This window comes from Vespa crabro, chromosome 3, assembly GCF_910589235.1.
Source record: "Vespa crabro chromosome 3, iyVesCrab1.2, whole genome shotgun sequence".
Taxonomy (NCBI): domain Eukaryota; kingdom Metazoa; phylum Arthropoda; class Insecta; order Hymenoptera; family Vespidae; genus Vespa; species Vespa crabro.
Genome location: NC_060957.1, coordinates 13,523,511 through 13,539,158, shown reverse-complemented (window position 1 = coordinate 13,539,158; position 15,648 = coordinate 13,523,511). Strand labels below are relative to the sequence as shown.

At 36.1% G+C, this 15,648-nt stretch overlaps 3 protein-coding genes across 4 annotated transcripts; 1 reads left to right on the top strand and 2 right to left on the bottom strand.

The window, feature by feature from the left end:
- The first annotated feature begins 205 nt into the window (after window positions 1-205).
- Window positions 206-3,620, top strand: LOC124422779 (cholesterol 7-desaturase nvd). Its single transcript, XM_046959677.1, has 5 exons — window positions 206-416; window positions 1,437-1,591; window positions 1,747-1,913; window positions 2,044-2,222; window positions 2,515-3,620. The coding sequence occupies exons 1-5, from the start codon at window positions 327-329 to the stop codon at window positions 3,265-3,267; spliced, it is 1,344 nt and encodes a 447-aa protein (XP_046815633.1). The 5' UTR covers window positions 206-326; the 3' UTR covers window positions 3,268-3,620.
- Window positions 3,621-3,741: 121 nt separating this feature from the next.
- Window positions 3,742-12,481, bottom strand: LOC124422778. 2 transcript variants are annotated; one of them, XM_046959675.1, is made up of 9 exons: window positions 12,130-12,481; window positions 7,872-8,002; window positions 6,142-6,299; window positions 5,825-6,056; window positions 5,443-5,641; window positions 5,103-5,341; window positions 4,868-4,970; window positions 4,469-4,699; window positions 3,742-3,945 (listed from the first exon to the last, which is right to left on the bottom strand). In XM_046959675.1, exons 2-9 carry the CDS (start codon window positions 7,980-7,982, stop codon window positions 3,830-3,832), a joined length of 1,389 nt encoding a protein of 462 aa, XP_046815631.1. In that variant the 5' UTR covers window positions 7,983-8,002; window positions 12,130-12,481; the 3' UTR covers window positions 3,742-3,829. The 2 variants fall into 2 exon arrangements, with proteins under 2 accessions (XP_046815631.1, XP_046815632.1); XM_046959676.1 differs by lacking the exon at window positions 12,130-12,481 and adding an exon at window positions 8,600-12,081.
- A 1,496-nt stretch (window positions 12,482-13,977) lies between these two features.
- LOC124422787 (40S ribosomal protein S13) lies at window positions 13,978-15,515 on the bottom strand. Its single transcript, XM_046959687.1, has 3 exons — window positions 15,329-15,515; window positions 14,720-14,847; window positions 13,978-14,337 (listed from the first exon to the last, which is right to left on the bottom strand). Exons 1-3 carry the CDS (start codon window positions 15,349-15,351, stop codon window positions 14,033-14,035), a joined length of 456 nt encoding a protein of 151 aa, XP_046815643.1. The 5' UTR covers window positions 15,352-15,515; the 3' UTR covers window positions 13,978-14,032.
- Window positions 15,516-15,648: the final 133 nt, after the last annotated feature.

Sequence of the window (15,648 nt, the reverse complement as noted above, 5' to 3'; positions counted from 1 at the left end):
GCTATAGTGGGGGTAAACGTCGTATAGGGGAATCGGGAGTCAGCTCTTGTTCATGAGCTGCCTGTTAGACGCCTCTACTTTAGACGTTCGCCGGTAGTTCCTCCGCTCACGACAAGAAGAACAAGAGAGTCTCTTTCCTTTTGTAGAAAAGAGATAGATAGATAGATACAAACAGAGAGAGAGAGAGAGAGACAGAGACAGAGACAGAGAGAGAGAGAGAGGGAGAGAGAAAGAGCAGGTCATCCCAACGTGAAAATTCTGTGCTTCCATTGGCGACACGACAGTGACTCCTTTTGACTTCAGGATACAGGATAGAAAAAAAGAAGATGATCCTTGGATGGTACAGCATTCTTCTCGCCACCCTCTTGGCTTTTCTAATTTATATCGCTTTCTTCTGGAAAATTAATTGGATCAGAGTGAGTCTAACATTGTTTTTATTTCTTCCTGATCACCAATAACCATGATCATAGAATTTTTCTCATAGATTCTAATTAAACAGGATTATAAATTAGAATTAATATTTAACAGAAGATCGATATTATTAATCATATATATTTCTCATATGTTTATTTCATTTTTAACATAAATATGTTATATAATTTATTTCTAATTAATTTGAAATAAATGTCGCTAAACTAATATAAATATAGTCGAAGTATCCAATGAAAAAAATTTGATGATTTACTCATTATCTAATTAATCATTAATTGTTGAAAATCATAAAATCATATATATATATATATATATTTATAAATAAATAAATAAAAATCATTAATTGCTCCCCAATAGAATGATATTATGTATAATATTATACATACGAAAGTATTCTAATCGTTTGTTATTTGTACAAACAATCATTAAACGTCTAATGTTGAACGATTTCAGTACTTGAAAATTTATTTCTTATGTAAGACATTAAATATTTTTTCTAAAAAAAGAAATACATAGCAGTAACTAACGTTAGAGTTAAATTTTTATAATTATTTATATAAAATATCGAATAATGCGCCTAGAGGGGATGCAACATTCGCGACATCTTCATAATATTGCTTGCGAACGCCATCTATCAGTATAAAAAAAAACTTTTTTATACTCTTATGATAAGCGCCATAGTGTAATAACTATTGCTTATCATAAGGGTAAAAAGAGGTTTTTTACTGATAGATGGAGCTCACAAACAGTATTATCGACAGATTTTGAAGTGCTACTTATTGTCAGGCGCGCGCACTTCTATAATTATTATTACATAATTAATTAAATACAAAGCAAATAAAAAAGAAAAATCAATTGAAAAAATCGAATATTCATCAATTTAATTTAATCTGAACTTGGGTTTAATTTTTTCTCCCTTCTTTTATTTTTTTTTTTTTTTTTTTTTTTTTTGAATATTAAATAAGGCTTTCGTCTGTTGTTGTTGTTGTTGTTGTTATTGCAAGGACTTGCGATGTCAGAACAAAATAAAATATAGGAAGATGGAAAAATTGCCGCCGGTCTATCCAAATGGATGGTTCGCCTTACTCGAAAGTTCACAGTTGAAAGTGGGACAAGTGAAACACGTATCAGCTCTTGGAGAAAATTTTGCCGTATTTAGGTAAGCGTTAAATTCATTAAAATTCGAGAAAAATATTAATCAGTGGGATATAGAGGGATAGACATTGTTTTATTAAAAATAATTAAGTAATAATTAATTTAAATAATTCAAAAATGATGACGATAGTAATAATGTTAAGTCGTGTGCATACGAAGGACCGAGAAAGGTATCGTCAACATTCTCGATGCATATTGCCCACATTTAGGGGCAAATATGGGTGAGGGTGGACGCGTGAAGGGAGAATGCTTAGAATGTCCTTTCCATAAGTGGCTCTTTTGTGGTAACGATGGTCGTTGCTTGGATATACCTTATGCCGATAAAGGTAAAGTATTTTTTTTCATTTTATTTTATTTTATTTTATTTATTTATTTATTTATTTTTTTTTTTTTTATGCTTTTTGAAATTTTCTTTTATCACATATAACATATATAAAATTGTTGGCTTCGTTACAGTGCCGAATGTTGCCAAAACAAAAGCATGGAAAAGCTGTGAGGTTAATAAAATAATATTCGTTTGGTATCATGCGGAATCGGCAAAACCAAATTGGCAGCCACATACCCATGAGAAAATTTCTAATGGGACTTGGCGTTTTCAAGGTCGAAACGAATTTATCGTTAACTGTCATATACAGGTTCGAGAAAGTTACTTTTAAACATTGTCCTGATTTCGAATATCATTTAAATGATAGTTAGATAATCCGAATAAATTTTATTTTTAAAAACGAATAAATAATGTCGAAACTTTCGATAGTTGGCATACATAAGTTAAGATCGAGAAGAAAGGAAAAAAGAAAAGAAAAAAAAAAAAAAAAGAAAAAAAAAAGAAAAGAAAAGAAAAGAAAAAAAAAAGAAAAAAGGAAGAAACATTTCGATTTCGATTTTTTTTCGGGGAAAGTAAAAAAGTAACGAAACGATCGATTCCAGGATATAGCGGAGAACGGTGCCGATCTGGCACATCTAAGCGCGGTCCATGGACCAGCATTGTTTCTTTCGGAGGACGTGATGCGTTTCGTTCGTCACAGATGGTCGAACGCAAGATGGACACCGCATTCGAGCGAATCCAATGATGATTCATCTGAAACGTCAATGGAAAAAAACAATCCGGAAAAAGAGACGATGTGGGAGGGTGATTTAACAAAGAGAACATCAACAGGCAAGACGACGATTAATGGAGATTCGAAGAATATGTTGAACGGTAGAACAACGATGACGACAACGACGATATCAAACGGACAACAGAATTCTTATAATTCTGAAAAGCATAGAGCTAGTATGACTCTTCGTCACAGTCTGTTGTTTCTCGATCGATTCGATATACTTGAGCTGAACGTGAAGGTCGAACAGATTGGTCCAGGATACGTCGAGTTATTCATCGAGACCACATTCGGCAACATGTTCATCTTACAAACTGTGACACCGATCGAACCATTGTTACAACGTGTTTGTCACATTATATTTTCTCCGCCATTATTGGCGCCTTATGCCAACATCATATTTCTCGGTGAATGTTTGATGTTTGAGAGGGACGTTGCTATTTGGAATCACAAGAGATTCGAAACACGACCTATCCTAGTAAGAGAGGATAAAACCATAGCCGCTTATCGGAAATGGTACTCACAATTTTATTCAGCTAATAGCCCTACTTATCAGACGGCAATGAAAAGTTTGCAGTGGTGACGTAAGGAAGTCAATTATTATTATCGTTTGAGATCAATCATGCTGAGGACTCGATCGACGATAATAGAACACGGATATGTTGTTTTATTTCCTTTTTTCCCATTCCTTCACCTTGTTACACAATTATTATTTGATCGTTTAAAGATTGTATAGGAAGTAATGTTACGTTCGTTCTGATATAAAATCATTACCGCGTTGAACGAGGATTATTGAGAATGTTTCGAAACATTTGGAAGTTAACGTTCTTCCCGGTAAGTAATGTATATAAAACTTATATCTCAGTATAAGATCAGAATATTAAGTGCAATTTTCCCGATAATCATATATGTATGTATCTACTTGAATACATAGATATAGGTGTACACTAACTAGGCTATAGAATTAGATTATGGAAAAAAAAAAAAAAAAAAGAAAAAAAGGATGAGATATCTATCTTCTCTTGCGAAAGAGAAGTCGCAAAGTAAATAGATGCAATTTCAATAGCATAAAAATATGAGTATTTATGTGGTATATTAACAATATACAAGTTTATAGGTACAAACGTTGAGATACTTGTTAAAACTTAATCCCATTCTCCAATGTACATAGCACGCGGTGCAGGAGGTATCACGCCTCTCGTCGGGATGGGTAATCTTCCATATATATGGTTGTACGGCGATTCGATTCTATTATCCGTGTCTGGAAATTCAACGAAGGTCGTTTACTTGATCGTTCAAAAGATCACGTAATGATCGGATAAAAGGGGATCATCGGACACTGCTCACGATTATATCGCACACACTTACAATTACACAATATAACATATAATAAACATATTGTTTAAACTATACAGTGGAACGGAGAGACACGGTCAATGACCGGTTCTTCTTTCTTTTTTCTTTCTTTCTTTTTGTTTTTTTAATTACGTTAAAAAAATGACGCACAATCACACACACACAATCTCTCTCTCTCTCTCTCTCTCTCTCTCTCTCTCTCTCTCTCTCTCTCTCTCTCTCCCTTTCTTTCATTCTCCTCATTCTCATAAAAACAACACACAGTGTTTCTTGTTTAACGTAGACGAGACACGTTCGAATTATATCGTGAATCGAATTTCTTATTTTCTTCTCATTTTTCTGCTTTTTTTTTCTTTTTTTCTTTTTTTTTTCTTTTTTTTTTTTTTTTTTCGTTCACACCGACAAGTGTCGACCCACATATTACGTACCGAGCCCACTCTCAAAACTTCTCGCATGGTACATGATGTGTGGTCGATTTGCGGGAACGTGATGTCCATATATCTGAGACGATTGACTACTTGCATATACGGAGCCAGCATAAGATGGTGCAGGTTGTGGTCTGATGTGTCCTCGAAGAGGAATACCTTTACTTTGTCCATTTCTTGCCATCTTCACGAAATTAGGTACGCGTGCACGTAATCCACAATAATATGGATCGTCTATAAAAAAATTTAGAAACAACAAACTGTATCTAACATTATCTACCATATGAACAGAACGATGATCGTATATATCTAATGGTATTAATTAATTACAAACAAAAAATAAAAAAAAAAAAAAAAGAAAAAAAAAAAAAAAGAATAATAATTCTTTGGTTCTTATCTTACCATATTTTTTTCTATCATCGTTCTTGCTCCTTTTTTCTTCATTCGCCATACCGGCAGGTTTTATCGTTCTCGAGTAATCATCCTCGATGTCATCGTAATCAGGCTGTATAGAAATACAAAATTCATATTAAAATGTACTTCGAAGAAAATTCGAATGGAAAATTTTTAAACGTTTCTAATGAATTTCATAAAAAGTATTAAAAAAAAAAATATATATATATATATATATAATTACCTTAGGTATATCATGACCATAAAGATTTTCTCTGGGTGGAAGTTTAGGTGGCCTCTCAGCTCGTCGTTGCTGGTAACTTGTGGATTGCATGTAGATTTGTTCTCGCGAATCTCTCTCTGATTGCATTATTTCGCTAGGTCCAACAGAGGATGAAACACCAGCGACGCTGTAAGGATCCTCATCTGGAATAGGTATCCTTGGACGATTCTTTATATCTACAGGCCTTTGCAAGGCTAAAACTGAAAAACGATGTTGATCGTTTAATTAAAAAAATCATATTAAATGTTCATTGATAGAATTAAATTGAACGAAATGTTAAAGTAAATTTTTCTTATTATACCTGGTGGCAGTTTTGACTTCAGCATGTCCAGTCCAACGACGTTCACGATCAGAACCCATACTGGACATTGAAGGAGATCTGCTTCCGTTCTTACGAAAACAATAGCACTTAAACATTGCATCTCCAATCTTCGTCTATCGGGATAAGCTCGTCGAGTCTCGCGAGATAAGTTTGTTTGAAATTTGTTCATATCAAACAACTATAAAAGAAAATCAATGATAAAGTCTATTCAATAAATTCTATCTTTTTTAATTATCATATATTATATATTTTTATAAGTATCATATCGAATGATTCACGATCACCATAAAAAAGAAAAATAATAATAATAATAATAATGAAGAATGATCAAGAAGAACATTCACAAAGAAATATGTCTTACCTTTCCCGGTTTCTCGTGTTCGAGGGCACCCTGTGAATTACGTATAATTTCAGGCCCGATAGCATTATCCTCCTGATTGGTTGGTTTGATGTAAACATTATTTTTACACAACCTTTTAATAAGAATATTTCCTTGTTCGTCCATTTTAATTTTAACACCTTGATTTATATGACGTTTCGCTTCTTCCGTCTTCGGATCACGCATTGGATTATCAAAACCGCAAAGTCCTATCCTGTATTAGGACGAAATAAGATATAAGAAAATAAATTAATCTTATGGCTATTATTAAGAAATAGGATATTATAAAAGTAAGTTACCTGAAGCCATCGAAGCCATCATTTGAGCCGTTTATCGTGAGAACCGGTGCCCTAGCATACGCTTTCGCTACGCGTCTATTTCTCTCAAAGACAATTACTTTCGCCCATATTTCATCATCTATTTGATTCCATTTATCCAAAACTTCTTGTATATGATCCTACATACAAGTAATATAAATGCTAATTAATGAAACGATCTAGTGTTCCGAAAAAGAAACAGGATAACTTTTGACATTTACATATATATATATATATATTTTTCTCTTTTTTCCTTTCTTTTTTCTTTTCTTTATTAACGAATATCATAATGTCCGATACTTGAGAGAAAATAGAAAGAACCGGTCAAAGAGAAGATCATCGACCTGATATAAAACTCGATGGTATTTATGTTTATTGAAAGAGAAAGGTGAATTTGTGATTGTAGATCTTTTAAAAAGTATTAAAATCAATCGTCCATATCGATCAGCGTATTAAATGGATATACGTATGCGTGTACGTGTATGCGCGCGAAAAAAAAAATCTCCGATGTAATTTGACAAAAATAGATGATAAAAATAAAATAAATCTCGAAAGATATCTCTTACAGTATCTAGATCATTTAAACGTGATCGATCGGAACGGTGGTGTTATGCAACGAAGGCTAAGAGTAAGATACGATTTCCGTTCTAATCGAATTCCTTGAGGTCGGAGTGTGTATGCTAGTTGATAGGGGACTATTGCGTGGCATAGTCAGTCTACAGGCGTAATAAAGTTTCGTTTCAGAACGAGACAGGAAAGACATAACGGTGATGGATGATGCATCGATCGATCGATCGATCGATCGATTGGACGATTGGACGATTGTCATCGTTGACCGGAATCACGTACCAGGACGAATCGAATTCGAAGGTGGCTAACTCGTTCTCATTGTCTTTGTCGTTGTCGGTAGAAGTCGACCTCGTTACGCGGAATACTCCTTCATAATTCATAACGTATCTACGGTGAGAAAGGTTCGGTAGATATGTACGTACTTACGTACATACATGCGTACATTGAAAATTAGAACGCTAAGAACACGATCGGGAGGCACGCTTTCCTCTAATTCAAAAGTTTACCGATACATTGTTACGAACTAGCAAATTAACTAGGGAGAGAACCACACAACGTATACAACAGGCACGCCATCGAGAGACTTTCGTATTTCGCTTTCGGCCACGTTTTTACCTCGCTGCGGTTTTGTAACACATAACAGGCCATGCAGAGAGTGGAAAGAGAGAGAGAGAGAGAGAGAGAGACTCGCATTTCTCTTAAAGTTATCCGTGTGAGGTTCTCTCTACGAGCTGATCCTACCTCACTCTCTATCTCTATCTTTGTCTCTTTCTCTCTCCCTCTCTCTCTCATAGTATCTATTTTCGTTATTACGAGCATAATTTTTTGAAAAGCGATAACCATGCGTTTCAAACCGGTTTGCATCAGTTTTAAGAGCGTGCATGCAGGGTCGCCAAAAACACTTTGCCTTGCATGTGCATGGCTGAACTACTAAACCGGTTGGTACGCTTAAAAGTCAACGAGTAGAGTTGGCGTATATGTAAATGCGAGAATACGCGATATTATTGGTCTTATCGAAAGAGAGAGAGAGAGAGAAAGAAGTCATAACGTAAGTACAGGAAATACGGAGATTATTTCAAATGTACCCCTGGGAACCTAACTATTAACGTAAAATCGAAAAGCTGATATTTGATATTTCTTACCTTATACAATTTGTCGAGATTATACCAAACGTCCTCCTCCTCTTGTTCCTCGTATTGAGACTCCACGAGATTATCTCGCGAACGAGAGAGTATTTTTCTTCTCGATACCATTGTGTGTCCGTCTTCTCAGTCTGAAAAGAACAAAAAAAAAAAAAAAAGACAGAAATAAAAAACATTGAAATAAAAATAACTTAACCAATGTCAAGGAATGGATTGATGATTGAAAGAAATAAAAAAAAAAAAAAAAAAAAAAAAAGAAAAAAAAGAAAAAAGAAATTTGGGCACAGTTAATTAAAAGCACTGTGAATAAAATTCTCTCTTAAAAGATTTCTATCAAAAAAAATAAACAAGCAATAATCTCTATTATATCTTTTCTTTTTTAATATCATCATTTCTTGTTTTAAAACAAGGTGACAGCTAACATCCGTGTGTAATCCTTAAAATATTCGTAAAACATCTGACGTTAATTCTAAAGATAAAAAAGAAAGAAGAAAAAAAAAAATAAGAAGGAAAAAAAAGGAAGAAACTTGAGAGAGAAGACAGTAGAGAGAGAGAGAGAGAGAGAGAGAGAGAAAAAAAAAAAGATTGGAGAAACCATTAAAAACCGTGTCATCGAGTTAGCTAGAGACGCGACATGACGTTCTCCAAATCCAACTTCTTTTTATTATTAGCTTATCCGATCTCGCGTGTTGAATAGAGACATACTCAATAAGGAAGACGCGACTCACCAATAAAACGAGAAGATTGAAACTTGTAAAAAAACAAACAAACAAAAAAAAAGAAGAAGTAGAATCGATTCCTCAAGTCGATTCCACGAGCCACGAAGCTTTTGCGAGGAGCTTTGAAAGATACGAAAAACAAAAAATTATTAAATAGCCCGATACATTCCCATTTGCTCCCACTCTCTTTCCTTCTCTTCCTTCTCCTCCTTTTTCTCCTCCTTCTCTTCCTTCTTTACCACCACCACTATCCCTCAAACGAAGAAACGTACGAACAACTCGAATACCGGCGCGTCAACTGCTCGGAAAAGTGAAATTCGCATTCCATCGGCACGCTCGCTACCGGCCGTACGTGGCACACGTGTACACTGGCATCGAAGTCGGAGCCGTTACACGACACTCCTATGAGTTTCCCATTTACGACATCTTTTTTTTTGCCCTATCCTTTTTTCTCTCTCACTCTCTCTCTCTCTCTCTCTCTCTCTCTCTCTGTCTGTCTCTCTTATATGATGTAAAAGACAAAGACGCGAAGACGAATAAGAAGAAGGGAAAGAAAAAGAGGAGGAGGAGGAGGAACAGATGAAGGAAGAAGATGGGGAAACATGATTCGATCGTATTCGATGACTGATCGAATCGTCATCGAATTCTCCCAACTCGTTAAATGACCAAAATAGTTCGTTCAATGACCAAATTTATCATTATCGTTATCGTCGTTGTTGTCATCAACGTTATCGTCATCGTCGTCGATTATACCTATAGGTACGCACAGTACAAGCCGTCAGAATTTCCCTGAAACTGCTGGCTTTCACTTCTTCGAAGAATGCGAAGGTTGTACACGAACAACGTCTAGCCTGGCAGTGGGTACGGCACAAGGAGTCTCTTTTTCCCTTCCCTCCCCCTCTTTCATTCTCTCTCTCTCTCTCTCTTTCTATTTATTTTCCTTTTGCTTCTCTCTCTCTCTCTCTCTCTCTCTCTCTCTCTCTCTTTCTCTCCCACTCTCTTTCTTTTTCTCTCGCTGTTTCTAACTCTGTCGCACACACTTCATCCTCGCATCTCTCTTTCTCTTTCTCTTTCTCTTTCTACCATGACAGAGTCTGTGTCTCACTCGCACAGTCGCACTCCCCTCGGCTGAACCGAGAGACTTCGATGAGCGCAACCGCGAGATTTCAAGCAGTGGAAGGAAACTGGTTATGGTCGGCCGCGTAGGCAGGCATTCATACACACACCCTGCGTGGTGGACAGGGCTGGGCAAAATACTCCTACAACTCGGCCGTTCCATACCCATAATACTTCACTATACATGTATCTATGTATCTATGTATCTATGTATCTATGTATGTATGTATGTATGTATGTATGTATGTATGTATGTGTGTATGTACTTACCTAAGTATCTACATACGTATTTACGCTCGACGAGAAATATATACGAACTATGATCCCCTCAAGAGAGAGAGAGAGAGAGAGAGAGAGAAGCAGCTAGGACCGGCTTTTTGCATGGGAAAGAGAAAGATAGTAAGAGCGAGTAGGACTCGTCGAGCAAGCCGCGAGGCTCGCGAGTTCGCTTTCGTCGAGCGTAATAGCAGCAGGAAAAGAGAAAGGTGTGCGGAGTAGTTTTGGGCCTCTCGCGGGAAGCCTGGAATGGGAGAACTTCGAGGCTAACTATATGTATCTAGAAAAACACTCTACCTAGCTAAGAGAACCAGACGCCGACCTAAGGCGAACTTTTATTTTTCTCCTTTAACGAGTATTAGAAAAAAAAGAGAATGAAAGAAATAAAAAGAGAGAGACATACATAGAGAAAGAGAGAGAGAGAGAGATAGAGAGATAGACCAAATTGAGAGACTTGAATGGAATGTACGACCGATGAGTCGTCGTTTAAACTGACGCAATTGTCAGGTCCATGACTTCTTCACGGTAAATACCGTAGCGATTATCGAGAAAATTTTCTAAACGAGTCATCCTCGATCTCCACCTTTGAATCATAGTTTCTTTTTCCTTCTTTTTCTTTCTTCCTTTTCTTTTTCTTTTCTTTTTTCTTTTTTTTTTTTTTTTGGGTTGTCTCTGAACTAAAACCATAGCTTTACGTCGTCCAGTCACGTCACGACGTGATCCGCTTGAAAGGAAAGAAACAAAATTCCCCGAGAGAGTTACGAGTCATCGGCTTGGTTCGGATATTTTCGTCTCGCCATAATATAATCATTCTTTTCTTTGATCGTATCGATCTTCTCTTCCGTTTTCTAGTTTTCTGCTGATATCCTTGAGAGGGAGAGGGAGAAAATATTTGATAAAAAAATAATTAGGCAGTCGTTTTTTCACGAAATCGAAAGTCTCAAAACCAGTACCACGAATGTCATTAGCCTTTATCATTTAAATATTCATTTAGCAATTTCGTAGCTAATGTCGATGCCGCTAATAAAATACTTTTTATTTAACTTTCTTTTTTATTTTTTCTTTTTCTTCTTTTTCATTTTATCATTAGATCGATAAAAAATGATTGACTTTTTTCTCTTTCCCTCTCTCACTCTCTCTTTCTCATTGGCGGTCTATATTTATCCTCTTCTAATTACTTATATGGTTATCATTTAATTTCACGGCACCATGAAAAAAAAAAAAGAAAAGAAAAGAAAAGAAAAGAAAAAATTTATTTTTAATATAAAAAGAAGCGAGTAATCTCGCAAATCGTAACGACATCGCCGCCGTCTTGGCTTTCACGATCTCGTGCGCGCGCGCGCGCGCGCGCCGCGAAAGTCGATCTCGCAATCGATGTGTCTATCTCTCTCTTTCTCTCTTTCTTTCTCTATCTTTCTTTTTCTTGACATATGCTATTTTAATTTCATACTTCTAAAAGGGATCATATGATCATCTTTTGAAGATTTAACAACTGTTAAGGTACTTTGAACGTACTACGTGAGGATATTCTCGTAAAAGTGTCTAGAAGACCGATGGATCCCGATTTAGCTCTCTCTCTCTCTCTCTCTCTCTCTCTCTCTCTCTCTCTCTGTCTCTCTTATGCGCGCGCGCATTGGGCGCGCCGAAGGATACGAAAGATCGTTTCTCTCTTTTTCTCTCTCTCTCTCTCTCTCTGTTTCTCGAAAGGGCGATGCACAAGTCGTTCGAAAAAAATCGCGCGAAGGGCAACCTTCCAATGGCGCCTTTTTTTTTTTTGAATCCTCTTTTGTAAAATAAATATTCGCAGTTCTTTTTTCTTTCCCCCCCCCCTCTTCTATCCCAAGAAAAATGAAAGCCGTCGCTCGAGAATAAATCGATTCGCTTCGCGTAATTCGCTTAACATTTTTATACATTCAAAGCATTTCGCTCTCTCTCTCTCTCTCTCTCTCTCTCTCTCTCTCTCTCGCTCTTTTTCTTTCTTTCTCTCATTCTTTCTCATGTAATGATAATGGTGTAGTACCTTAACAAGAAAAAGATAAAGAGAGAGAAAGATATTATAGCGTAGGCGATTTTGCATATCCGCGTATGGAACGAAGGTAGAACATAACGACATCCATATGTTACCGATCTAGCGGTACGTTACATACCTTTCGAGTGACAGCACTCTTTCTGACACGGCGATAGTGTATAGCCGTCCTCCACCTTCAATATGGTTCGGATGTGTCAAAGATTTTAGCACTTTGTCGAGCTTCTTGCCTATCCATAATCGACGAAGAACGACTGATTTTGGCACAAGCCAATGAATATATCTCTTTTGAGGCTGATATTTCCTGAGATTCTGCGTGATCGAGAATCGGCACTATCATCGGGGGAAAAAAAAAAGAAAAAAAAAAAAAAAAAAAAGGGGGATATGGATATCGAGGACGAGTAAGAGTGAGAGTGAGAGAGGAAATGGATGAGAGGGAGAAGAAGAAGTTAAAGAATAGAAAGGAATGAAGTGAAGATAATGAAGAAAAAAGAAAAAGAGGCCTGATAAAAATGATAGAAAAAAGTTGTCAGTGGAAAGGAAAATTAGAAAAGGAAGAAGAAGGAAAAGAAGAAGAAAATGATGACGATGATGATGATGATGATAATGATGATAACGAGGAAAAGGAGGATAAGATGGATGAAGAAGAAATGAGAAAAGAAAAATGATAATTACTTCCCGCGTAAGATTTTAAGCAATTTTATCGTAGAATTTACGTCGGGCCTTTATTCGGGCCGTACACGAACAACGCGATAACCGCTCACTACTCGTCACCTACAGGCAGGTAGCCTTGCCTCCTCCGAGTCGCGAGTGAGAGTTGCAGGACGTTCACCATGTTGGTGAACAGTCGCGCATGCGCCGTTAGGCAGTCTCTTGTGCGCTCGCGTGACGTCAGAAATAGGACAAGGAGCCCGCTGGCCTTTGGAAAGGCGCGACTCGCGGCCGAAGGAGGAGGGCCACTGAACTGTCTCTCCACCGATCCTATACTCTTGTCCCCTCCTCCTCCTCCTCCTCCTTCTTCTCTTCATCCGCCTCCGCCCCTGCTTCTTTCTCCTCTCAACGTCTCCTCGTACACGAGCATTGGAATCGTCCTTGCATCTCTCAACCCCCGTTGAATTGGTTTGTAAGATCCTTCCGTTTAACGACCCACGAATCTTCGTGTCTTTCACGACCTTTGATCTTGATCTCCTTCGATATTTTTATATACACATATATATATATATATATATATATGTGTGTGTGTGTGTGTGTGTGTATGTATATATGCATATGAGATCACATAAACGAAGGATGTTTCAATAGAGAATAGATATATGTATCTAGTACAATGAGAGATCGATATTTAGCTTCCTCGATTACATGTTGTATAAATTGTAGAAAAGTCTGTTGCCTTCGTAAAAACACTTCTATTCTACTCATTTTTGCTCTACATATCGTCTGCCTTTTATCGTCGAAGCAAAGACTGAAAGTCATCGGGTTCGGTTTAGCGTCGTGTAAAACACAAGCTTCGGATTAATTGCGCAACGTACGTACGTACATAAATACATACACATGCACAGTTGTGTAATACAACCGTATGGACGGACACTCATGACTAATAGTTTCAGGATTCAGGATAGCGCCATTGAATCTTGTTGCTTGAGCAAAAAGCAACGATTCTCTTGACTCCTTCGAGAAACCTATATGCCAAACCCTCCTCCCCTCTCTACCTTTCTATCACTCCCCCACTTTTGTAACAACGCTGTTGTTCCATTGAGTTTATCTCATCTCGATGAAAGATTTCGTTGAGTCTTACCGCTTATGCAATTTCATGATGAACGTGCGAGAGGAACGTTTACTTTAAAAATTTTATACGTTTCCCTAGCATTACAAAATTATGTAATTTTTATTCACTCTGAATGAAAGAAAAATAAAATTAATTATAAAACTATATATATATATATATAAAAGAAATATATATATACATAAATCGACACGAAAGTTGTTTTATTAATATATTATACAAATCTGTACAGTAAAAGATATTAGGCCACCAAAGCACTGGCCGTAGAACTTTCGTACTTCCAGTTTGGTGGAAGCGATCCCTTTGTCTTGTAATATCTAGCAAGACGATGTATTCTCGATTCAACGAGAATTAATCGAAACTTGCTGTCTTTGTCCTTGCGATTTCTTTCCAAATGTTTCCTGATTCCAACAGCCCTCTTAATGAGGTGGTATAAATCCTCTGGAAGATCAGGAGCAAGGCCCATACTTTTAACAATACGTAATATCTTGTTCCCTGTACGGAATCTTACCTGGGCGACTCCATGAGAATCTCGAAGTATAACACCTAGAAAATATAAAATATAAGATTACTAAATCAAAAAAAAAGAATATATATATATATATATATATTTGTGTATAGTTTTTGTGTATATGTATATATTTGTGTGTGTTAGTTTTATGTTTTCTTATGTAAATGTCAATGGCGACCTATAATGGAATGACTGATGGTCAATACCACTTCAAAAGCCATTGTAACATTTTCATTTTGCAAACATAAAAAGAAGATCGACTAAATCTGTTGATCCTCATATTATTTAATCTTAGCTTGCTTTCTTAGACTGTTATCTATGTTGTAGATTTAAAAATTATATTATGAAAATATTTGGGTAACGTCTTAACGATTAAAATGTAATATCGAATTTGATTAAAAATCTAATAAAATTTACCAATTTGGGATGGGGTACATCCTTTCTTTGCTAGTTTGTAAATGAGTTCCTTGCAATCTTCAGGAGTTAATTTCAACCAAGTTGGTACACTCCGACGATAAGGAAGAGCTGACTGGGATATACCCTTTCTGAAAAATGATAGTAATATTATTTATTTTGAAAAAATAAAAAAAGAAAATAAAAAAATAGAGAAATATCTTATAATTGTAAACATCATGACATTTACCTAACAAGATATAAACAAAACAAATAATTCTGCACAGCAACGTGATATTCTAAAAAAGTTAGGTTATGTTAACATATACGAGCAACCAAATGTTATTTCAACACAAAATGATCATATTCACAAAGATATACAAATAAATGCAATAAAATTGATAATAGGATAAGATCGAAAATACAAGAAAATGAAAATAATCGAAACAACTTTGAAGCTACGAGTACAAATGGTCGATGAAAATATCATTCGCAAAGTGTTTAAAAATCAATACAATTTCATGATCATACTTTTATTGACGTTTATGATTTAATTGAAAATAAATATGTAGTAAAAATAATTTCGAAAATATTTTCTTATTGTATTTAATAATGTACATTATAAGGTATTACCCAGGTGCGTGCATACGACCCATGATGGCAGATTTTCCAGATCGAAAGACTGTAGCGTAGGCTTCAGTGAATTCTACCCAGCAACGCTGCTTTTTCTAGTAACAGTAACAATGAACTTTATTATACTCTTTCTATAATTCACACGTGCGCTGAAGATGATAAACCGGAAGAGAAAAGAAGGGCTAGCGTGCGTTGTCTGTATTTATAGTTTCCGCCTAGAGGGCTCTCTTGTTGCGTCATTTTAAGCGCCCTCTCTTTTAGGTTTTTGCGTATGTGCTAGTGATTTCTTAAAAGTTTCTAGGTGATCACTACACTATTAC

Excerpts from the sequence above, each read along its gene's own strand:
- LOC124422779 (XM_046959677.1), top strand. The coding sequence starts at position 327 with ATGATCCTTGGATGGTACAGCATTCTTCTCGCCACCCTCTTGGCTTTT. Across the intron at positions 1,592-1,746 it reads GAAAATTTTGCCGTATTTAG|GACCGAGAAAGGTATCGTCA; the intron begins GTAAGCGTTAAA and ends GTGCATACGAAG. Across the intron at positions 1,914-2,043 it reads TATACCTTATGCCGATAAAG|TGCCGAATGTTGCCAAAACA; the intron begins GTAAAGTATTTT and ends GCTTCGTTACAG.
- LOC124422787 (XM_046959687.1), bottom strand. The coding sequence starts at position 15,351 with ATGGGTCGTATGCACGCACCTGG. Across the intron at positions 14,848-15,328 it reads GGTCGTATGCACGCACCTGG|AAAGGGTATATCCCAGTCAG; the intron begins GTAATACCTTAT and ends ATCATTTTTCAG. Across the intron at positions 14,338-14,719 it reads ATGTACCCCATCCCAAATTG|GTGTTATACTTCGAGATTCT; the intron begins GTAAATTTTATT and ends TATATTTTCTAG.
- LOC124422778 (XM_046959675.1), bottom strand. The coding sequence starts at position 7,982 with ATGGTATCGAGAAGAAAAATACTCTCTCGTTCGCGAGATAATCTCGTG. Across the intron at positions 5,642-5,824 it reads AACACGAGAAACCGGGAAAG|TTGTTTGATATGAACAAATT; the intron begins GTAAGACATATT and ends TTTCTTTTATAG. Across the intron at positions 4,700-4,867 it reads CGATGATAGAAAAAAATATG|ACGATCCATATTATTGTGGA; the intron begins GTAAGATAAGAA and ends ATTTTTTTATAG.